We start from the raw sequence: 22,154 nt of genomic DNA on the forward strand, positions 1-22,154 counted from the left end.
AGTTCACCTTCTGGGAGTGCTTCTTGTTGTTGAAGGACTCCGAGAAGTTTCGTGGCGGGGTGCGACGCCGGGAGTTTCCATCCCCCTCCTTCATTTACGGTCGCCCGCCCGGTTGGACGAAGCGGGCGCGGCGAGGCCGTGAGGGGCGGATCCCCCTATCGCCCCGCGAGGTCCAGTCCTCCGCCCTCCCAGCCGCCCCACTCGAGTACACTCTCCATTCGCGTAACAAACGCGGGCTCAGATGTTACAGGTCTTCCGAGAGTGGAAGAACGCCACCGACCCCACGGAGAAGAGGTTTCTTTACGAGATGCTCGAGAGCATGCGTGCTGATTTAGAGATCGCGAGGTCACGGCTGGGGGGTTCCGACGTGGGCTCGGATACCACGGGTGGCGGCGGCGGCGACGGCGATGAGGAGTAGAGAGTGGCGAGGCTCGTGTGTTGAAGCCCTTTTTTTAAAAAAAAATCATGTACTTTTTTTTAAAAAAACTTTGTACTTTTTTTAATGGAATGGATTATTTTTCCCGTATATGTGTCGTAAATTTAATTCCGTATTTTAATCGTAATTTTAATTCCGTAAATGTAGTATATTTTGAATTATTTTTATTGCGATTGACCTATGGCTGGTCTAAATCTGATGTGGCAGGTGGTTTTTTTAGTGTTGCTGACGTGGCAGGGGAGAAAATGGCTGGCCTATGGCTGGCCTAAGCACCATTGCGGATGCTCTTAGCTTTAAAATTTTGAATGCTAATTAAGTTGTATGCATATCCGGAGATTAATTCCATATAAATGAATAATGAAGTTTTAAATAAGGATTTTAATTTGTATTTTCATGCTCTTGAGTGTGACTTGATTTATTTCCCTTTTTTAATGATCAAGTGGATAATATATGCTACTATTGTATCCAACAAGTGTTATCTTGTTACTTAATTGATTGATGTTCGAATTATGGTTTAATTGGTTGTGTTAGCCCTATAAATATGTTACTCATTAATATGATGATGATAATGCCCGGTTAATGACGACGACGACGACGACGATGATGACGATGATGATGACGATGATGATGATGATGATGATGATGATGATGATGACGACGACGATGACGAAGACGATGACGATGACGATGACGATGATGATGACGATGATGACGATGACGATGACGATGACGATGACGATGACGATGACGATGACGAGGAGGAGGGGAAGGAGGAGGAAACATATCCATGACAAATATACAACTATATCTGTCAGTGTACAACAACCCTCGGCACCATCTGCCCCAAAAAGAAGACACATGAGAGTATATGGGTAATGGGTGAGAAGATTAATATGGAAAAAATGAAGACTGTAGCTTTAAAGAGACAGATTGTGTTTAATTGTGATGTTATTTTGTGTTAACTTTGGAATGCGTTTTTAATTTGGGTATTGGTATAAGTTTGATTGTGAGTTTAAGTTTAATAATGCATTGATAATAGAATTTGGTGCTGAGCAACTCTGCACAGAGAAACAAATGGGACCATATTCTTGATTTCAACATCAGCAAGACATCAGTTGCTGTGCTCAAGGTGGCCATGGCTTGCGTTAGTCTCCAACCAGAAACGAGGCCGAAGATGAAGAGCGTGCTGCGGATGCTGCTGAATGCTATTTTTGAGATTGGAAGGCATCTTCTTATTGGTATAGGGAAATTTGTTGATGTAAGAAGGTAATGAGCTTCTGGTCTCTTCACTCTTGTATGCATATTTGCTTTTTCAGTGCTAAAGGTTGTCAATTTTGAGTATTTTGGTAATGAAGTAAAATTCTGGTAGTAAATCATATCCATAAATATTGTTTGTTAGTGATCTACAGCCACATTCTTTAAATTGTTCCTCTATTATACTCCTAGTATATTCTCTACAGGTTTTACTTAAAAATAGCACTTGCAATGCAACCCACCATAATTTCCTTTAATTTAAATAATCATGAGTCATTATTTTTATTTTTTATTTCAAAATATTTATTGTAAAATCAAATTAAAATTTTTTCCAATTTAAATTAAAAGTAAAAATATGAAAAAACAACAATAGTGATAAAATAAAGTACAACTAGAACTTAACAAGAGTGAGCTATTTCAATGTGCAAGAGCAAACACCCTACAATGTATCCCGATGGTGTTCTTCCGCCATTAATGCAATGCGGATGCCCAAAATTGCACCGAATCATTAGAAATTGAGTACTAGTACTACAAGACAAGATTTGGTCCATCCAAAATAGAAGCCCCGTTTTTCCTTCCGCTTCTATTTTGGTCCATCTACATATAGAAGTTCTGTTTTTCTATTTTGGTCTATCCGCGAATACGTGTCCCGATTTACTTTTTCTTAAAATTATGCCAAAAAGAAATATGACTCATATTTACGTGATGGGGTAATTTTAAAATATTAGAAAAATAAGTGTATATATAATAAAATAAACAATCTGGATAATAAAAATTAAGCATAGCATTAAACTTTTTTTTATCGTTATTACTGTACCAATTTAATTCGTTTGGCGAGACTACCTAGAAAACTAAGTAATGCTGCTATAAACAAGGGGTATAAAGTTAGCTAAAAACCCTAATTTCAGCTGCGCCGATCTCTCTCCGCCACCATCCGCCACTCCGCCGCCGCGCGACAAGCAGTTGAGGCCGATCTAGCAAGTTTTCACGCTACCCTAACTCCATCGACTATCTGCAGGAAACCATTTCTGAACTCCCCAGAAAAATTCAACAAAAATTAGAAGTTTCCCCGTTGAGAAAGCTAGCTGCTTTGGACCTCGATCGCCTTTTTGTTAGGTATTCGATCTCTTTTTTCATGTACATTGAAAACGCTGGATCATTTTTTCGGGTGATCTTCGTTCTGCTACGATTTCAATTTTGGGGAAATTGTTGATGTTCTGTATCCGTTCATCTATCAGTATTTGATTTTGGGAATATTTTCATGAATTTACCGTACGTAGTGTGTTTTATAAACTCTGTTGATAAAATAAGTACAGAAATTGCATTGTTATTGAGAATTTGAGACAGTGCATGATTTTTGGCAGATCAGAGTTGATTTTCTATGGTCTTCGGATTAAATCAATAATAAACACTCTCTCAAAAAATGGTAGAGGTAGTTTAGGATTTCGGTGTGTTTGATTGTTTGCAGCCTTTGTTCATAACCTTGATTTAGATTTTATGTAAATTATACAGTATTTTTATTTGAATGCTTACTAATAGGGCTATACATGTTTGAGAGTTGAGAAATGCTTGTTTATTAAGATGTTCTGCCATATGATGTTTGGGACATTGCGCAAGGGCTTTGAGTTCCTTTGTTCAAGTTTGTTCAGATGGGACAGTGAAAGAATCACATACATATATCCCTTCTGATGGCAGTAAAACGAACCACTGAATTTTGCTAGATGTAGTCGATAAAATACACGTTTCCTCGTATTGTTTTCTACAAGAACTCGAAAAAGTTAAATATGGAGTCTGTTCGACTGTTCTAATTATCTGGGTTTTATAAAATACCTATATAAGATGCTACACGAGTATTATACTATTTTCTTTGATTATTAAAGCAGCAATCAGTTGAACATTTTGATTGGCATGATCAGAAAAATGAATTTGCTTGCTTGATGATGCTTCTTCAGAATGAAGCCTATATTCTGCCATATGATGCTTGGGACATTGCGCAAGGGCTTTGAGTTCCTCCGTCTGTTCATGTTTTGTTCAGACGGGACAGTGAAAGAATCATATAGATATCCCATCTGATGGTAGTATAACAAACATTTGATTTGTTCATCTAATTAGCTTGTAGTGGTCGATAACTTGCGTGCATACTAAAAAATTTCCTACTACACAACCTCCTAATAATTTGGCATTAATAAATGGTAGGCAGAACAAGAATCTAAAACTATTTTCTTGCTTCTTGTGTGAGTCGATTGATCGCATTCAAAATCTTGATCTATGCCAACTGTAATCATTAGAACATTTTGTTTTCACACTCGAAATATTCACTTGCTTTCCTGATATTGCTTCTTCAAATGAATCTGATCTGCCATATGATGTTTGGGACATTGCGCAAGGGCTTTGAGTTCCTTCCTTCATTTATGTTCGGATAGGAAAGTGATATAAACATTCTACCTATCCCTTCTGATGGCAGCAGTCAGTTTAGTTGAGTATTAAGTTTGTGGTCTACATGACTTCCCTTGAATTTAAACCTCATGTGTATTCGTTTAGCTGATTTTCTGTCTGTATTTCCCGAAATGAATGATTGCATTTCTGCCCTCCAGCAACTAAGTAATTTCTTCTATATGTCCAGCTAATTAACACGTACACCAGCCTCGAGACAGAAGTGAAAAGGTCCGATGAAGCACATTGTAAAGATTATGGCGTTGCTGGTAGCTCTGTCAGCTGTCTGGATTAGTTTGTTACAAACATCAGTCCTTCCAAAGAGCTATACTTGGTTGGTGAGCTTCATACATACTCTATCTACTTCTCTACTCATGTGCATATTCCTTCTACCTTGTTTATGGTTCTTCCTATGATTTCAGCTGCCACTATACTTCATTGTATCACTTGGATGTTACGGTCTCTTGATGGTCGGAATTGGTCTAATGCAATTTCGAACTTGCCCACACGAGGCTATCCTATTACAACAGGTTTAACTTAGCATTGTTACTCATCTAGATGACTGGCGATCCATATTTTCTAGATGACAGACTGATTTTGATGACATGCTTAATTATTGTAGGATGTTGTTGAAGCCAAGGAATTCCTAAAGGCGAAAGGGGTGGATGTTGGCGTGAATTGATCGATGTGATTTGGCGAAGATTTTTTGCGGGGTGGAGAACTCGAACTACTCTCACTATTGTTCATATTTGGAAGCTCTGCAGATGATCAACTAACTCATCTGACGGTTGAGATTACATCAAAGTTAAACCAAACCTTCTTTAGTTGTGTTAAAGAAAATATATGGAGTACCAATTTTTTGTCGGATAAACTGGCGTTTGGTTTTGTAGAAAAGTACAGATAATATTAGAAGTTTCCTCATGCCTGAATTGTACTTTACACAGTTCACTCATTTCAATCTCATGCTTAATGGAGTAATAATTTAATTTGGTGTATTAATTTGTGAGGGCGACATATGTTAACTTTATAATTGATGTAATTGTATAACTGGACTATTGTAAATATGTTTTGGTTCCCAAAATAAACTAAACTTGATTCAAAATTTGTAGATTTCTTTTCTCTAATTATAAAAAAGAGGAATTGACAGGAATTTGATCGAAAATTTGGAGTCAAATTATTTGTAAATCTAAATTTGATTATGTATAAATTATTTAAATTTGTGGCCAACTAATTAGTTTTGATTATTTTGATGTAATGTATCAATTTTACATTTAACACCAATTAGAAGTTTTGCATATTAAGTGTGTTTGGTTGGTGGTAGGAAAGGAAACTTAGTTTAACTAGAAACATCAAACATGTTACGCCGACGATAAACAAAGGGTTTAAGAGCCGAAATCTCCCTACCAAAATCGAAGATGATTATTCCTGTGCGTTGCTTCACTTGTGGGAAGGTAATCTCTAGATTAACTCGATTATCGAAACTCTCATGCTTTGATTATACCCGCCGTTTCTAATTTGGTACAATTTTTGTGTAAAAATCATATGCGTAGGTTATCGGAAACAAATGGGACATGTACCTCGATTTGCTTCAGGCTGACTACAGTGAGGGGTTAGTATTTTTTTTTTTCGTGCTCTTTTTAGGGTTTCCTGTTGGAATTTCTATTTGGATTTTGAAGAATTGCGTTCGTTTAGGGTTGAGAAGTGGGATTATTTGGTGAATTGGCCAAAAAGCAATAATTTACTCTCCGCCATTATTAGAATTTAATTCCTCTATTTTTCTTGTATGTTGAGTAATTAGTTGAAAATAGTTGGGGAATGTTTTAATTGAGCACTGATTTTCTTTATGTTTATGAGGGTCAGTAAAATGAGTTAGTTTCTGCACTATGCAAGCATTGTTGACTCTGTTGGGAGGATAAAATTGTGATGAATTAGGTGTAGAAATATGATTTTGGCTGTGACCTGACTATAGTTGTGGTAACTTGCCATCAAGTATGCGGTGAGGATCATATTTGCAGTGTCAAGATCAAACTAATTTATGTTTGTTTTGAGTTGATAGTTTTAATCATAGAAGGAAAGTAATAAGGTGTGTAGTTTGTTTTTTCTAGTGCTCTTTGGAAGTGATGCACTAATCTTTGTCGGTAAAATGAGTTAGTTTTCTGCACTTTGCAAGCACTGCTGGGCTTAGTTTGGAGAGAGATTTCGGAATAAGGGTTTAAATTCGCTGACCTTTCGGAATATGGGATCGAGGCATGCGAATTTTTCGAAACACGGGATTTTTGAAATTTTCTATTTTTTCTCTTTTTTTAATTATTATTTCCATCTCAACATTTATGAATTGTCCAAACTACCCTATGTGTCACAGATAGTTCTCTCTCGTGTCTGTTTCTTGAAATCGTCGACAATCTTCTTCGCCCTTCACTGTTTTTCTCTTATTATAAGGAACACCAAAGCTGAAATCCCCAATTCTCTTCCAAGAATCAGCCCTCAGACTATAAATCTTCACAACCGACTCCCGCAGACCTCCATCATCATAATCATAGAACAATCCCACAACCTTGTAATCACCCTCCGATTCGCAATAACCAAACCCCCAAGTAAAAGCCAGGCTTCATTTCAACGACTGCAGGAGGGAGCTGCTTCGATTTCCTCGTAGCTGGGTTCCACAGAAAGACATCGTCTTCATCAATGGCGAGGCAAATTATACCATTGCAAGAGCCCACAACCCAAACGGTGCTATACGGGGTTTGGTTAGGGAAGTCAACGTTGGGCGCGACGACCAGAGGCTCGCACATCAACGAATTAACGGAGCATTGCTTGAGGGTATAGGTAGGGTTTAAAAGAGTAAATATGATTCTGTGATTGGCGAAATTCGCGTTTTCCGCGGAGTGTTTCAGATGAGATTTGACTAATCGGGAACTGGAAATCAAGGAATTCCACGATTTTGTAACGCACCTGGATTTCAAGAGGGATTTAACGGGAAGCCTTAAGAGGATATCTTGGATGATTTCTTCAGGGAGATCCATGATTTCTCCAAGGGAGGGAGTTTGCTATTGAAGGTGGGTAGTGGCTTTGGTTTTCTTCAATTGATTGTTTGCGGATGAATCTGAACAAATTTCTTCACATCTTCACTTCTTCTTGTGTATGAATGAGGCCGGGAAAGAGAAAAGAAGTGAAGGGCAAAGACGATTGTCGACGATTTCAAGAAACAGACACGAGAGAACTATCTGTGAAAAATTATTGGGTAGTTTGGACAATTCATAAATGTTGAGATGGAAATAATAATTAAAAAGAAGAGAAAAATTAAAAAATCCCTTTGTTTCGAAAAATTCGCATGCCTCGGTCCCATATTTCGAAAGGTTAGCGAATTGAATCCTAAATTTTGAAAGGTTAGCGAATTTAAACCCTTATTCCGAAATCTCTCTAAGTTTGGAGGAGAAAATTCTGATAAATTAGGTTTAGAAATATGATCTTGGCTGTGACCTGACTGTAGTTGTGGTAACTTGCTATTGAGTATGCGGTGGGGATCATATTTGCAGTGTCAAGATCAAATTAATTTATGTATGTTTTGAGTTAATATTTTAATCATACTAGGAAAGAAACAAGATGTGTAGTTTGTTATTTCTAGTTCTCTTTGTAAGTGATGCATGTGGCCTCTGTTTTTCTGCACGTTGCTAGTGTAGTTGGTCTTAGTTGGGACGATAAAATTGTGATAAATTAGGTGTAGAAATATGATCTTGGCTGTGACCTGTGGTAACTTGCCATCGACCATGCGTAGGGAATCATATTTAATCATACGAGTAAAGAAACAAGACGTGTAGTTTGTTTTTTCTAGTGCTCGTTGGAAGTGATGCATCTGGCCTCTGTTTTTCTCATTGCATTCAACCCTGATTTATATTTGCAGAGATGCCCTTGATTCCTTGCTGTTGGTTCGCTACTGCTGCAGAAGAATGTTGATGACCCACGTCGATTTGATTGAGAAGCTCCTGAACTATAACAGTCTGTCCCTCTCTCTCTCTCTCTCATATGTGCCTGCTTTATCGTTTTACTCTTTTGCATATTTTCAAATGGATAGATATCTTACTAATGACATCAGGTTGATCATGGAGGGAACTTTTCTTGAATGCTACCTCTTATGAAAGAACTGTGTTATATATACATATGAGCTTCTGCCATGCCATTGCTATTGTGGTTGATTCAGCCATTGCTTTGCTACTCTTTAATGATGACTATTCAAACTAACCCGGTTTTCTTTATTTGGCAGCCCTAGAGAAATCCGAAGGCAGTTGAAGCAACATCCGAGTTCTTATGTGGGAGATGTATATGCACTTTTTTCTGAACCATGTAGTACTTGACTTGATGAAAATACTTTTCTGTGAATATATCGTTGTATTGTGGGCTATTGAGTGAACCGACCAAACTGGATCTATGCTATTTTGCGAACGCATTGCTATTTATATTGTGGGATGTTAAGCAGAGTCTTTATTTGTATTTGTATTGCTACATTTCTTATATATGCTGCGTTGCTCAGATGTTTCTCAGTATAAGTTGATTTTATGGTTAACAAGATGGAGATTGAAGTATCCAATAGTTGAATTTTGTTTTTAAAGTAAAACTGAGAAGTTTTAAAATCCACTATTATTGAACGTAAAATTGTGTAGATGGAATGCAAGAGTTTTTATAAAATTGTTTGAAAATGTATTTTGAATGAAAAAGTGTCCATAAAGGGTATTTGGTTAGTTGTTTTTAGTGGTTTTAAGTAAAAAGGAAAAGTAATTGTTAGATTTTGGTGATATTAATGTGAACGAGGTTTAAAATAAGTAGTACTATGAACTGAAATAGGAAAATTGCATTTATTGTGGACATAGAAAAATAACAAAAAAAAACTACACTTTAATATCATAATCTGGTGGGCCTATTTTATTATTCATATAGATTTCTTTAAAGTTTGGGAATCGAATATTTCAAATGTTGGACTCTTACTACTCACAATTTTACATAAATGAATATGGTTGAATTTTTAAATAAATGACATAAATCCTCATTCAAAATGCAGATTTTTAAAACACTGCGTAACAATAAAAATAGAGATATTGACGTATAATATCATGAAACTTTTAAAAAGTTGGATTTTTCCACGAACTTTAAAATTGGCAAATAATGTCACGAATTTTACTCTGAGTTTGTTTTTTCCCACGAATGAAAAAATACCCACAAATAACATTATGATAATTTCTCGACAACAATTTTGAGAGCTTCAAGTTTTTCAATCTTTGAAGATAGTTTTTCTTGAAGCACACCCTCCAAAATTGTTCTTCAATCTATTAAAATAATATGAATTTTTTCATTCGTGGGAAAAAACAAACCCGGGGTAAAATTCGTGATATTATTTGCCAGTTTTAAAGTTCGCGGGAAAACCCAATTTTTTGAAAATTTCATAATATTACATGCCAATATCCCATAAAAATATAGTACTCATTTTGTCACGTTTAAAGCAAAATATTTTTGGCCGTGAGATATTGTGTTATGTGGATAGACATTTGGTTAAAAAAAGTATACGGAGTAATCACTTTGAATGTGATGAGAAGGGTATACATGAAATTAGTTAAAACTACCGGTCCATGAATAAGTATCTTACTTTGACTCGGCAGTGGAACGTGAGTCATATTTTTATATACTTTTTATGTATTGGATTAAATGTGCCACTTTGACACGACGTGACTTTGAGATGTGTAAAGGAAATTATGTGGAAAAAAACTAATGAAATGTAGATTTTACATTAATATATTTTAATTTTATAATATGAGTGAAATGCATTATTGCTATGTCCATGGGATTCATTATTAAAAATTATAAACTGAAACAGCACTTTTAATGATAAAACATCCTAAAATGAAAATATGAGATAGTACTATATAATGGACTAGCAGAGAATGTTAAATTTATAATTAATTTTAAATAGAATGAGTTAAATATAAACTCTATATGAAGTACTAAATATAGTAAAAATAAAATAAAATATTTAATGATAGTCATTTCTAAAATTATTCTCTATCACATTTAATATGGTCCACTTGTTAAGGTACTTTTTGGATTTGGATCTTCAAAAACGAACAATCCAAAGTAGATTTTGGACCATGTTAAGTGAGCCACTTTTGTAGGCATCTTGATTCATGACAATGATATTTCCCATTTTTTTTTGTCCCAAAATATAACTTAGAAAAGATTCTCGTCGTTCAAAATCGGTATTTGATTCTTTCAAACAGCAATTTCTATGCTTGAATATAAACAATTTTTTAGCTAAAGCATTTTTCTCAGTGTTAAACAATTGGAATATAGCCACTATGCAACATGAGACAACATGGTATCCTTGATACTTCTAAACATTGCTAATTATACTCTAGAATTTAATTAGTTAATACTATGTGTTCATCGGAAGAGTCATTGAAGAAATCACCGGTTTTTGTTTCATTGATTCTTGCTACCAAACCAAATACATCCTCACTATTTTAATTATGCACTTTTAGAATGCTATTCATAATATTCTTGATAATAGTAGAAGTCTAAAATTAAATTTATACTAGTAGTAATACATATACACTTAATAATAATGTTCAAATTGTATAATGTGATATGAGATTATTTTGGTACAATTAATGTTAATTATATGTGAAGTATTTTATTATATCACAAATCAAAAATCATGAAGTTTTATCAAATTATTACAAAACCATGAATTTTGCAGTTTTTTACAATTATTACATGGTGATTTTTTTGGTGAAACTATATTTGATTTGGCAGCCGAAAAACCATACTTTGATATATGTGATTGTCGATGAGTTAAACGATATTGTCTATTCATTAAGAAAACGACATCGTTTGATTCAAATATATGAACAATATATTATACGCATGCGACTAGAAATTCTCACATTGTGATAATAGAAAACATATCCAAGTTTAATGATTATTGTAGTTGATATTAACAATTGGAGGAAGAACTATAGAATTTGATCAAACATCGATATTGTTTTTCTGGAATTTGATCTTTGTTATTATTGAAAATTCGGGATATCTTTACATAAGATAGAAGCATTTACAAGAAAAAAATTCGAAATATTTGAAAGAATTATTATATTTAATCGATTTATTCTACACTAAACACTAGGAGTACCATTCAATTCAGAATAATAACAAGCATAGTTATTTTATTTAATTGAAATAGTTAGGTACTAACGCATAATTTTTTTGTTATATTTTTCATCTCTGGTTTGTAAGCACAAGGCATTTCTCGACATCTCCGAACTGTCCAAAATATACCATCTACAAGAATGAAAATCAAGATATTCTTCATCCTCAACGCTATTTTTCAAGTAGAAAAGATACCTTAACTAATTGCTTATTTTTTATTTTATCTATATGAACTCAAGATAGAAGCTTCTATTCTTAGATTCTTGCATTGAAAATATCTAATCAGGTAAATAAGTTATAAGTAGAACAAACACAATTCCTTAACCGGTTTCAAAATACCACAATAGTGAATAATATCAAGGAATATTGGTCGACAATATTAAGGGTCAATTTATAATTATGTAAATAAGTTATAATACATTGATATGTTTCTCGATTGCTTATATTTTTCGTTTCTTTACTAATTTTAGATAGAACGATTGCTTTGTTTCTTTTTCTATTATTGCTTTGATTCTACACTTCTTTGTATTGCTAGTTTGTCATCATTTTGCCTTGACATTTTGTATCTCATAAGGAGAAATTGAATCCGAATTTCCAATACAAATAAGAAATCTTGTTCTAGATATTCATATTTATTATCAATGGATAGAAGTTTCTATTCTATATACCATATAGATATTAAAGAAGCTGCAACCTCGACCAGCTCATGTCTCTATAGCACTTCACTTGGAATTATCAAGGAAAAGATTACTAGGAATAAAAACTCGTGATTTTATGCAGTCTGATAGTCAGCATATATGCAAGTAATATTACGAGGTAATTTTCTGCATCGTCGTAGCACAAAGTCAAGTCAGAGCGAGTGAGACTTTTCTACGCATGGTTCGAATATAAAATTCCAACATGCGCACCAAGGTCGTAAGCTCATAGCAAAGATTGGGTCAGATAAACTTTAGCGCACGTGCACAGTTTAAATCTATGAAAACTTGAACCACGCATACCAAAGTTGTAAGTTGTCAGAAAAAATCATTAAGTTTAGTAGAATTCTGGTTCGTTCCGTAATTTTGATCAAACAATGCCATTTCCTTTATAATTAAACAAAAATTGTTTAACTCAACGGATGTGACGTACACATATGATTTTTACGGCCGATTTCCAAATTGCAGGACGAATCAGAATTGATAAAATTTCATGACTTTTCTAACAATTTACTAGTAATTTTTATGAATAGTATTTTTATTAAAAAATGTACTACGATACTAGATATACATACCTAAGAACTAGCAATATGCGAATTTGTTAGTTCAAGAAAATAGTAAATTCTTCTATAACAAAAACAGACGAATCAGAGACAAATGAATTTATAAGCATAAATTGAAGTTTTTGTTAACATCGTAAACTTTAGAGTGAAAAATAGTTTGGTACAACTGTTTACGCGGCAGGTACAGCTACGTTGATAAATTGGATGAATTCGATCTATAAGCATTAGATAACATCGAAAGTTTTACATGCTTCATCGATTAGATCATCGGTTTATTTGTTTCTTGGATTTGGATTAAATTTAAACGTTTATCTTTTAATAATACAAAGGTGTATGAATTCACGAACTATATTAAGTTTTAATATAATTAGATTAATTAATTGTGATTATTCTTGTAAGAATTGGTGAGTGGCTACGCAAATATTGGAATATAAATTAGATATATTCTTAATCCCAACTGTGATTTGTCCATAGCTTATATCGTAGGAATAAGATTATGATCAAAATTGAATCACATCCAGGACGCATAATTAAGAAATTTAGTTCATTTAGAAATTTCGGATTTTAAAAATTCGAAAACACTAATTTTTGAGGTCGTTTTAGGTTATCCTTTTCAAAAAAATGCTAAAAATTAACTGTAAATAAACCTTCGTTTGCCAATATAAGTCTAATTTTGCCTGTTTTTGTCCTCCAATAGAAATCACATGATTTCACTTTTTTTTTTATTAATTAGCTTAGATTCTTCATTCTATTAACTTATTGCACTTTCATATCAATATAAACTATATGCATATGCTCCTAACTTTTTTAGCTCACATTTTTTTAAGTTTATATCGGTAAAACTCTTGTACTAAGATAGAAAGAGTATCATTCATTGTCTTATGTTGAACTTGAAGTATTGTTCTACTATGATTAATTGATTTAGTATTTCTTGACTTCTCCGAAGTGCAAACAGCCATCTTTAACTATGAAACCTAAAAAAGATTCTTCTCCTCTCATAACTGATTTTCAACAAGGAAAAGATACCTCAATTTCTTGTCGAATTTTCACATATTTATCTCCAACAACCCAAGATCTATTCCCCTATGTACTAATCTTGGCTCTATTTACACATGAAAAGCATTGTTTCGAATCCAACACTCTTATTTAAATTCCTCCTTCTCTCCCCTCACTCTCTCCCCCTTCAACTATCAATTACTCTCTCTCTCTCTCTCTCTCAAAATGTTGAGGATGCAAGAATACGAGGAAGAAGATTTCTTATGCCTTAGGCTGTCCATTTCTGCAGACTCTGATTGTGAGAGAAAGAGAAAGAGAAAGAGAAATGAAACCCCAACTCTCTCCGACTCAATAAGCAGCGATGGCAGCTTCGAAGAAGAAAGCAAAATCATCTCTCTCTTCCAAATGAGGGATCAAATGCTTAATCTCCGTCGCAAGAGAGGCGGAGAAGATCATCATCCCGAAGAATCCGACGTCGACGGCGACGGCCTGCGCCTCGTCCACCTCCTCCTCGTCGCTGCCACCGCCGTCGACGAGAACAACCCCGGCGCGGCCCTTGAGAGCCTCCGCGGGATCTACCGGAGCGCTTCCCTCGTGGGGGACTCCGTCCAGCGCGTCGCCGCCTACTTCGCCGATGGCCTCGTCGCGCGCCTATTGACGCGCGGCTCGCCGTTCGCCGACGCGGTCGCGCAGGCCCCGGCGCCGGAGGAGGCGTTCTTGTCGTACGCGGAGCTCTATAAGGTGTCGCCGCTCTACCAGATGGCCCACTTCACGGCCAACGAGGCGATCCTCGAGGCGTTCGAGAAGCACGACCACGCAAACCCTAACCCTAGGGTTCTCCACGTCATCGATTTCGAGGTTTCTTACGGCTTCCAGTGGCCCTCCCTGATGCAGTCACTGTCAGAGAGGGCCACTCCAGCCAGGCGTATCCTGCTTAAAATCACAGGATACGGCAGCTGCCCAGAGCAGCTGCAGGAAACACAGACGAGGCTCACCAGCTTCGCCCAGTGCTTCCGGAACCTAGTTTTCGAGTTCATTGGGGTCATACGAGGATTGGATCTCGTGAAACCGAAGATCAAAAAGGGGGAAATTCTTGTGGCAAATCTATCATTCCATTTAAGCACACTGAAGAACTACTCTGAGATCTCAGACACTCTGAACTACTTGAAAACGGTTCGTCCCGCCATCGTCGTCCTCGTCGAGCAAGAAGGAAGCCGAAAAACCCACAACTTCCTCTCGAGATTCACCGAATCCCTCCACTACTTCGCGGCCATTTTCGACTCGTTAGACGATTGTCTCCCTCTCGAGAGCTCAGAGCGCCTTCGAATCGAGAAAAATCACCTCGGAACCGAAATCAAGCACGTGATGAACTATGATAGAGACGACGACAACAACAACATCGACAATCTCAGGTTCCAGAGTCTGGAAACTTGGAAAAAGAGAATGGAAAGCAACGGATTTCGTGGGGTCAGACACAGTCCCAATGCGGTGATGCAAGCAAAGCTACTACTGAAGATGAGGAGCCACTGCGCCAGCACACAACTCGAGGGCGAAAACGCCGGTTTTCGGATTTTTGAGAGGGATGATGGGAGAGCTCTCTCGCTTGGATGGCAAGAGAAGCTGCTCATAACTGCATCTTCTTGGTGCTGCGTTTGAACACCGTGGTTCAAACAACAAAACACCATTCTTTTGTTTATCTGTTCGGGATCGGGTTATATCTGATACTCGATATCCGTTTTTGCACCCCTACTTACGTCGTTATGGTCGACTAGGCCACCTAAGGAGGCCATAATATGCTTTAGTTTAGTACTATACTACTTTTTAATTATGCAATGTATATATGTTACTCAATGTTGTGACACATCTATATGAGTGTGTAATTGTGTCAATGTTAATATAAATAAAAAAATGTCAAGTTTAGATGCTTGCATGCATATATATTAGGTTTTTCACCTTGTTTTGTCGTTATAAGTGACATTTTAGTTTTTTTTTTAAATTGACCAATATTCTGTATTATGGTATCAATGGGGGTCAAGGAATATAAGCTCTTGGAATCTTGGAAATAGATTCGAAATTGTTGAAACGTCTAGTGAAAATTAACTTTACTGAAAAAAATAAAATTTTCACCGTCTTCACAGTTCAATCTTTTGTATGGATTCATCTAGTAAAAAAAGATACATCACTCATTATTTTTTTTATTTAATGACTGAAATTAGTTTTTAATTATTATAAGGTTTGTATTTAACCTCGCGGTTAGCTACGGGTTGATCTCCATTAAGTGCACTCAAAAGTACTCCCTCCGTTCCCTCATAGTTGAGGCGGAACTTTTCGGCACGGAGTTTAAGAAATGAATGTTGAGTGTGTTAAATAAATAGATAAAAAAGTAAGAAAGAGAAAAAGGTAGAGAGAATAAAGTAAAAAGTGAATAAAGTAGAGAGAATAAAATAAGAGAGAGTAAGTAAAAGAGGAACTATATATGGAAATGACTCAACTATGAGGGAACTTCCCGAAATGGAAAAATGACTCAACTATGAAGGAACGGAGGGAGTACTTAACCTTAAGCATTTCACAGTATTCGAATTTATTAATTTTCTATTGTTTTTGTTATATATCAACATTAAAAATTTATAAATAAAACAAAAACCAATTGTTTCATTAAATAAAATTGAAAAATGCAAAAAAATAATTCAAAATTTAAAAGTATGTAAATAAAAATAAATTAAAATGTACTCCGTATACAATTAGAAATACATAAATAAAATTAATATTCTAAAATTTTGATAAAAGAGCTGCCATATGTCCATCACCAATTGACCACTATCTACCTTTCAAAACTTCAAATTCCCAAATCTAGATCCCTAATTTTGAAAGGAACCTTTGCACATCGAACGACGGCGTTTTCAGCGAGCTAGAACTTTCTACGATCTACAGAAAATGACCCAACATTCAACTTAGTTGAAGCTGAAGTTGAAATCTTTTTAGTGCAAAAACCACATCTAGTAGAATTCAATTTCAGTAATTTGGTGGTGAAATTCAAGGAAAAAGAACTGCGATGGAGGAGCTGCAATCTGCGGTGAATGCTCACTTCGATCAAATGGCAGATCTGGTGGAGAAGCTCTCGGCGGAATTCCGTTCTGGGCTCAAACCCGCTTACGAAAATTTGATGGGTTTCTTCCACGCCATTGATTGGAAGGTACTTTTCCATACGCGTTAATTCGAGCTTCTTATATGTCATTTTTACTTGCCTTTGATTGAATTGTGGTGTAATTTGAAGTGATCGAGATTTGATGTTAGGGTTGTGTGTAGAGATCTCCCCCCATTATCGTAGTTTTTGCCTTTTTAGGTTCTGCTTAAGTGTTTCTGTTTCTTCGATTTCGAATCGCTTTATCCGGAAATGTGTGATCTTGCACGAATGGGAATTTATGCAAATTGTTAATCTAATGAGTGAGTGAGATCAAAGTAACCAAATGCCCAATTGTGGTTTGAACTCTGAAGGAGTAATCAGTTATTCGAATTACAATAGTGTGACTCGTAACAAGCGTTTCGCTCTTTCCGATTTGAAAATTTTGAACAGGTTCTCTTTAGACTGTTAATGCATAACATTTCAACATCCTCTCTGTGGTTTTCTGCTCATGGTGTTCTAACCAGATCCTATCGTAAAACTAGTGTTGGCTTGCTTTTGTTCATACCGGAATTAAAGTCGTTCGGTCGCCAATTAAAGTTTGTGTTCCTGTCGTGTTTAGATGTATACCTCGTGTGGGACTTGCTCGTCTCTGACCTTTGAGTTCCCTTTCTTGTTTGCAGGAGCGTTGGTTGATATGTCTTCTTTCCTTCCACGCGATCTTGCTACTACTGGTTTTTGTATCGCGGAGAAACGTCAACTTTCAGATGTTTTTGTTCCTTGCTGCGTGTAAGGTTCCTTCATTCCTATCCATAGAGCTTTTCTAACGATGCCTTATTTGTTTAAATTCCGAAACTATTTACTTTGTACAGTAGGAGGAGTGTATCTTGCTGAGAGGCTTAATCATATCCTCGCGAGCAACTGGCAAAGCTTTGCAGGCCAGAACTACTTTGACGCTAATGGAGTCTTCCTCTCCGTGCTCTGGTCCGGGCCATTGTTGGTGATCGCGATCATAATCTTGGTATGCTGTTGCTTATCATCTTTCCATCCTTTCTTTTTTTGTGATGATTTTCAAGGCTTGATTCCACATTTGTGTTCCTTCCTCGTGCAGGTGAACACGTTGTTCTCGCTGTGTTATCTAGTTGTGAGATGGAAAAGGGCCGAGCTCAAACATCGCGCAAGAGCAGCTCGTAGTAAGGAAGAATAAGCAGATATTGTTGTGTATTGTAATCTCCATTTTGAAGTTCAAATTTTGGTTTTGATTACATTTTGGTCTTCTCCTGCTGAAAATTTTAGTTTGTAATGGTATAGTGAATTGCTTCTTTAATTAGTAGTAATGCATTTCTTCATCGAACAAAAATCTGTAGTATTTCTAATGCTGTTTTTAACGAAGAAAACAGAGCACCCAGCACATTGGAAAAATTTGGTTTGTCTTGCACTTTAATTTTTTTTTTCGTGATTTGGCTTAAACCAGTGGTTCTTGAACTTCAAGCACAAAAATATTTGAAAATGACAAATGAAATACGGTTTTGTTTCAACATCAAACAGATAGTGTGGTTTTTATACACCAAAATATTACATAAATAAAGTGAATTTTGCTACTGTTAGAGGCTGTCCTACAGAGAATTGTGAAAGAGCAGAAGGTTTTCCGATTTCTGGATCAAGATGCTTGTCGTCAGAATAACATCCTCGTTAGAGCAAGAAATGGATGGCGATTTAACAGGAATATGAATTCGACAGATTTTCAGCAGCAAATCATGATGACTTTCCTCATGAAACAGTGAATACCATTATAAACTGCCTTGTGAGTTCCCAACTGATAAGTAGTCTTGAAGTTCATCAATGATCACATCATGGCAGAAGAGATACTGCTCCTGTATATTAAGTAACACACAATCGAAATATGTTAAACTTAGCAGATCCAACTGAACTGTTGTAATTCGACTTACATTATTGAGGCATCCTTCATAATGTGAACTATAGAGATTTAAAATAGCCATAAAAATCAGAATATATTTGCATTTGCAATTACTTGAAAGGGTGAAAATTTTCTAAACCAACTACATGTTGAAACAGTCGAAGTGAAACATTTGACAAAGTATAATATCCAGGACTAGTAGAAGATACGGGGATCTATTACCAGATTCGAGAACATCTTCATCGACTATTTAAGCTTATTTTTCAGGAAGGATGCAAAGATCATGACAAGTTTTATCATCTATGAGTTGGATGTATTCAAAAGTTGGTGAAGTTACCAGAGTTTGCACCATTCCAATTCGCTGAGACCTAAAAGTGGTTACAGTAGTAAGAAGGTCCAAAGCACTCATGTCTCCGGCTAGAACTCTTTGAATCGTATTATGAATGAGGCAGTATGTACCAGTTCTACCAATGCCTGCACTGCAAGATGAAAAGTGTCAGGCATTGAAGAGTATGCTAATAATAGGATTAGTGATTATCAAAGGTAACCTGCAATGAACAACAATGGGCCCTAGACTGGGCGGCACACTAGATACTTTTCTGAAGATTTCACGAACAGCAAGAGTGTCATTAGGAACTCCGTGATCCGGCCATTCAGGGTACTGTACATGCAGAACTGACAATGGTGGCTCCTCTGACTGCATAAGTAAGATGGTGTGAACGGTTATTCTTTTTGTAATCAAATTTAGTAAAATATAAGTTCATAATTGAAAAGGAATTGAGCATAAGCAGGTATCGAAACTTGATCTGCAAATCAAAGTTATCTGATGCATCTAGACTCTTTTAGACAATATATATTCTTATCTGGTTGGCATTACAACTACCATAGCAACAGTGTTTAACATTTGAAATTCACGGGACTTCTAGATAAACAGCCTTACCTCTTTGTATTTCACTTCTAAGGACCGCCATATTAATGAAGTATCGGATGTTTCCATCTTCTTGGTGGCAATGCATATGTTACCAAACTCTCTAGGTCCATTCTCAGCTTGGAAATAATCAACACATTTCAGTGTCTGAATTAGAGCAATGAAACAATGATTAGTTTTAAGAAGAGAATAAAATATAGAATAAAGGGACCAAAAGCATTAATTGTGATTCATGTAGAGAAAAGGAGCTGGTAGTAAAGATACTAAGTTGATCAAGATGACATAATATTTGCAGAGGAAAAAGCTTCAAAAATACAAGTGTTATTATAATATACAAATGATTTCACTATACGAGCGGAAAAAAGCCTTATTTTGCAAATAAGAAGTAACTGTTAACCAAGTCAAAACATAAATGGGCTGCTAAATCACAAGAATCTAAGTGCTTACACGGTAATCGTCAACCAACCGGGTTAACATAATTATGACTGGGCATTGATACTGGATTATCATTTCCCAAAAATCCTCAGAAGTATGTGAAAGTGGACCTTGAGTTGCAATAAACCGAGAAACACTTTCAGAAGTCTGCAATCACAAGAATCAAGTTATATGAACAATACATGAAGCCAAATGTAATTACACAAGAAATTTAAATTAGCATGTTAAATTTAAGTAGGATGAAAAATTCCCACTGTAATAAAACTAGCATTGACGTAACCCCTAGCTGAAGGTCTGTAATCTGCGCACTGCTTCAAGATAACCCTGTTATCATCAACTGCAGCAATGAATTTTAAAACCAAGAATTTTTAATATACATTTCAGTATGTCAGCCAAAAAAAGTAAAATACGTAATCTATTGTTTATCAACGTACATGGCAAGACATCAGTATAACGATTCTTTGAGATATTAGCACTGTCAAGAGCCACAGTACATCTGCTCCTCATATCTGAGGCCGTCATCCTATTATCCTGTAACAAATTGGAGTTTTAGTTGAATGAATCAAAATTCTCTTGGATACATCATACAATGCAGAATTCATGCCAAAAAATAAAGCGGATAAGCTAATCAAAAAACGAAAGAAAAATATGTCAAACGAAAGGAAGATAGCTAACACCAACAGTGACAGTGACAAGGAAGCTGCAAGAGTCATGCTCCAAAGCTACTAGTTAACCCTGTTAGCTCTGTTCTCTGGGCAATGAAGGCGGAAATAAAGACACCTAGCTCTACAATTTTACATTCCTACATGTATGGTCATCATTATTTGGACTGGATTAATGAAGTTTCAAATAGAACTAAAGAGCCACGCATTAAAAACTATATAACAAAAGCCCTGGTTTCACTATTCCTGACAGCTGATTAATATGTGTCACAAAGAGAATTCTAAGTCCTAATATTATCTCGATCACAAGCTGATCAGCCAATCAAGTATCTAGCTGTAGCCACCAAATGACTGCCTTGCATTTAATGTAACTCAAGAAAACTTTGAATCTTGCTCGACCACATAAAACCTAAGCTACTCTTACTAATCCAGATATCGAATAATTTCATGGAACCGTATTTCAAATGAAGCAAGCTCCCCTCTACAGATCACAGAGACAAAAGTACAAATATTGAAAATCTAGATAGCAGTCTACAACATAGTATATCAGAAACTTATTCTCTACAATATCTTATCATTCTTCCTTCGTTTGCGAGCAACTGTAAACAAATCTTCTAAACTCAATCAGCCAATTAAATTAACAGAGTTCCTAAGCTGAAACAGCCTCACCGATAAACAAAGGAAACAAAAAACATCTACACGATCACACAACGCATAACAACAATATAATTCCATGGACAGATGATTAAACCACCAATCAGATAAATAGCTATCTCAAGTCTCAACAAAAGTAAATTCTACAGATGTTCCGGTGACGATCATACCTGCAAGATCATGAACTCTTGGCGGATCGTCTGCGGAGGTTTTGTTTTGAAGTGCTGGAGAGCTCCGGAGCAGTAGCGCAGCTGATCGCCGGAGAGGCGCGGCCTCGGCATCGCCGAATCGATGGATTTTGCCGGCGTGGGGGAAGCTGGAATCGCTGCGACGGCTCCGGCGTCGGAGGGGGGTTTTGCGGAGTTACTCGCCATCGCCGACCTCCGGTCGCGGCGGCGATTTGCGACGACGTTCCCCGTGATTTCTAAGCGTTAGGGTTTCTCTCTTCCCTGTTTCCCCCTTTCGTTTGATTCAAAGGACGCTTCATGCAAACAAATGTTTTTTGCCAATATTAATTGTAAGCTTTGATTTTAGTTTAAATTGATTTAATTTTTTTTCTTCGAAATTTACGTACTTCACTATGATTTTCGGAGACAATTTTCAAAGAGAGAACAACTATATACAAACAAGATTAGTAAGTCCGGTAGTACTAAACGTACCTTCATTGTTGTCATGATCGTAGTTTGATTCACTTGCATTCAAATTGCATGCTCAACATAGAATGATTTTAAATGTGCTAGTGATGTGACTAGATCGAAGTCTTCGCTTTTGTTGGTTGTTGTGTCGTGCTTTCCTTGTCGATATATATTTTTTAGCAACAAATTCTCTTACTGTATTTGTTTTATGCGTTTGATCCAGTGGTGGAACCACA

General features: G+C 36.1%; 5 protein-coding genes across 5 annotated transcripts; 4 read left to right on the forward strand and 1 right to left on the reverse strand.

Annotated features, from left to right (window-relative positions):
- The first annotated feature begins 2,569 nt into the window (after nucleotides 1-2,569).
- Nucleotides 2,570-5,075, forward strand: LOC125219347 (dolichol-phosphate mannose synthase subunit 3-like). The gene is made up of 4 exons (XM_048121298.1): nucleotides 2,570-2,806; nucleotides 4,314-4,461; nucleotides 4,546-4,653; nucleotides 4,746-5,075. The coding sequence occupies exons 2-4, from the start codon at nucleotides 4,360-4,362 to the stop codon at nucleotides 4,803-4,805; spliced, it is 270 nt and encodes an 89-aa protein (XP_047977255.1). The 5' UTR covers nucleotides 2,570-2,806; nucleotides 4,314-4,359; the 3' UTR covers nucleotides 4,806-5,075.
- Nucleotides 5,076-5,476: 401 nt separating this feature from the next.
- Nucleotides 5,477-8,611, forward strand: LOC125218845 (DNA-directed RNA polymerases II, IV and V subunit 10). Its single transcript, XM_048120624.1, has 4 exons — nucleotides 5,477-5,574; nucleotides 5,674-5,732; nucleotides 8,025-8,119; nucleotides 8,385-8,611. The coding sequence occupies exons 1-4, from the start codon at nucleotides 5,539-5,541 to the stop codon at nucleotides 8,408-8,410; spliced, it is 216 nt and encodes a 71-aa protein (XP_047976581.1). The 5' UTR covers nucleotides 5,477-5,538; the 3' UTR covers nucleotides 8,411-8,611.
- Nucleotides 8,612-13,790: 5,179 nt separating this feature from the next.
- LOC125220679 (GRAS family protein RAM1-like) lies at nucleotides 13,791-15,221 on the forward strand. Its single transcript, XM_048122830.1, has one exon. It carries the CDS (start codon nucleotides 13,791-13,793, stop codon nucleotides 15,219-15,221), a length of 1,431 nt encoding a protein of 476 aa, XP_047978787.1.
- A 1,173-nt stretch (nucleotides 15,222-16,394) lies between these two features.
- LOC125218767 (transmembrane protein 18-like) lies at nucleotides 16,395-18,035 on the forward strand. The gene is made up of 4 exons (XM_048120522.1): nucleotides 16,395-16,758; nucleotides 17,370-17,475; nucleotides 17,559-17,707; nucleotides 17,798-18,035. Exons 1-4 carry the CDS (start codon nucleotides 16,618-16,620, stop codon nucleotides 17,891-17,893), a joined length of 492 nt encoding a protein of 163 aa, XP_047976479.1. The 5' UTR covers nucleotides 16,395-16,617; the 3' UTR covers nucleotides 17,894-18,035.
- Nucleotides 18,036-18,196: 161 nt separating this feature from the next.
- On the reverse strand, nucleotides 18,197-21,782 carry LOC125218766 (protein-tyrosine-phosphatase PTP1-like). Its single transcript, XM_048120521.1, has 8 exons — nucleotides 21,454-21,782; nucleotides 20,402-20,498; nucleotides 20,222-20,304; nucleotides 19,980-20,114; nucleotides 19,545-19,679; nucleotides 19,153-19,301; nucleotides 18,942-19,083; nucleotides 18,197-18,560 (listed from the first exon to the last, which is right to left on the reverse strand). The coding sequence occupies exons 1-8, from the start codon at nucleotides 21,655-21,657 to the stop codon at nucleotides 18,477-18,479; spliced, it is 1,029 nt and encodes a 342-aa protein (XP_047976478.1). The 5' UTR covers nucleotides 21,658-21,782; the 3' UTR covers nucleotides 18,197-18,476.
- Nucleotides 21,783-22,154: the final 372 nt, after the last annotated feature.

This window comes from Salvia hispanica, chromosome 4, assembly GCF_023119035.1.
Source record: "Salvia hispanica cultivar TCC Black 2014 chromosome 4, UniMelb_Shisp_WGS_1.0, whole genome shotgun sequence".
In the NCBI taxonomy this organism is placed as follows: Eukaryota; Viridiplantae; Streptophyta; class Magnoliopsida; order Lamiales; family Lamiaceae; genus Salvia; species Salvia hispanica.

Bases quoted from the DNA above. Each gene is read 5' to 3' on its own strand.
- LOC125218845 (XM_048120624.1), top strand. From the start codon at position 5,539: ATGATTATTCCTGTGCGTTGCTTCACTTGTGGGAAG. The intron at 5,733-8,024 runs GTTAGTATTTTT...TTATATTTGCAG, and splicing joins CAGGCTGACTACAGTGAGGG to AGATGCCCTTGATTCCTTGC. The intron at 8,120-8,384 runs GTCTGTCCCTCT...TTTATTTGGCAG, and splicing joins GAAGCTCCTGAACTATAACA to CCCTAGAGAAATCCGAAGGC.
- LOC125219347 (XM_048121298.1), top strand. From the start codon at position 4,360: ATGAAGCACATTGTAAAGATTATGGCGTTGCTGGTAGCTCTGTCAGCT. The intron at 4,462-4,545 runs GTGAGCTTCATA...CTATGATTTCAG, and splicing joins CAAAGAGCTATACTTGGTTG to CTGCCACTATACTTCATTGT. The intron at 4,654-4,745 runs GTTTAACTTAGC...TAATTATTGTAG, and splicing joins AGGCTATCCTATTACAACAG to GATGTTGTTGAAGCCAAGGA.
- LOC125218766 (XM_048120521.1), bottom strand. From the start codon at position 21,657: ATGGCGAGTAACTCCGCAAAACCCCCCTCCGACGCCGGAGCCGTCGCA. The intron at 19,302-19,544 runs GTAAGGCTGTTT...TTACTTATGCAG, and splicing joins TAGAAGTGAAATACAAAGAG to TCAGAGGAGCCACCATTGTC. The intron at 18,561-18,941 runs GTAACTTCACCA...CTTAATATACAG, and splicing joins TTGGAATGGTGCAAACTCTG to GAGCAGTATCTCTTCTGCCA.
- LOC125220679 (XM_048122830.1), top strand. From the start codon at position 13,791: ATGTTGAGGATGCAAGAATACGAGGAAGAAGATTTCTTATGCCTTAGG.
- LOC125218767 (XM_048120522.1), top strand. From the start codon at position 16,618: ATGGAGGAGCTGCAATCTGCGGTGAATGCTCACTTCGATCAAATGGCA. The intron at 16,759-17,369 runs GTACTTTTCCAT...TCTTGTTTGCAG, and splicing joins TCCACGCCATTGATTGGAAG to GAGCGTTGGTTGATATGTCT. The intron at 17,476-17,558 runs GTAAGGTTCCTT...TACTTTGTACAG, and splicing joins GTTTTTGTTCCTTGCTGCGT to TAGGAGGAGTGTATCTTGCT.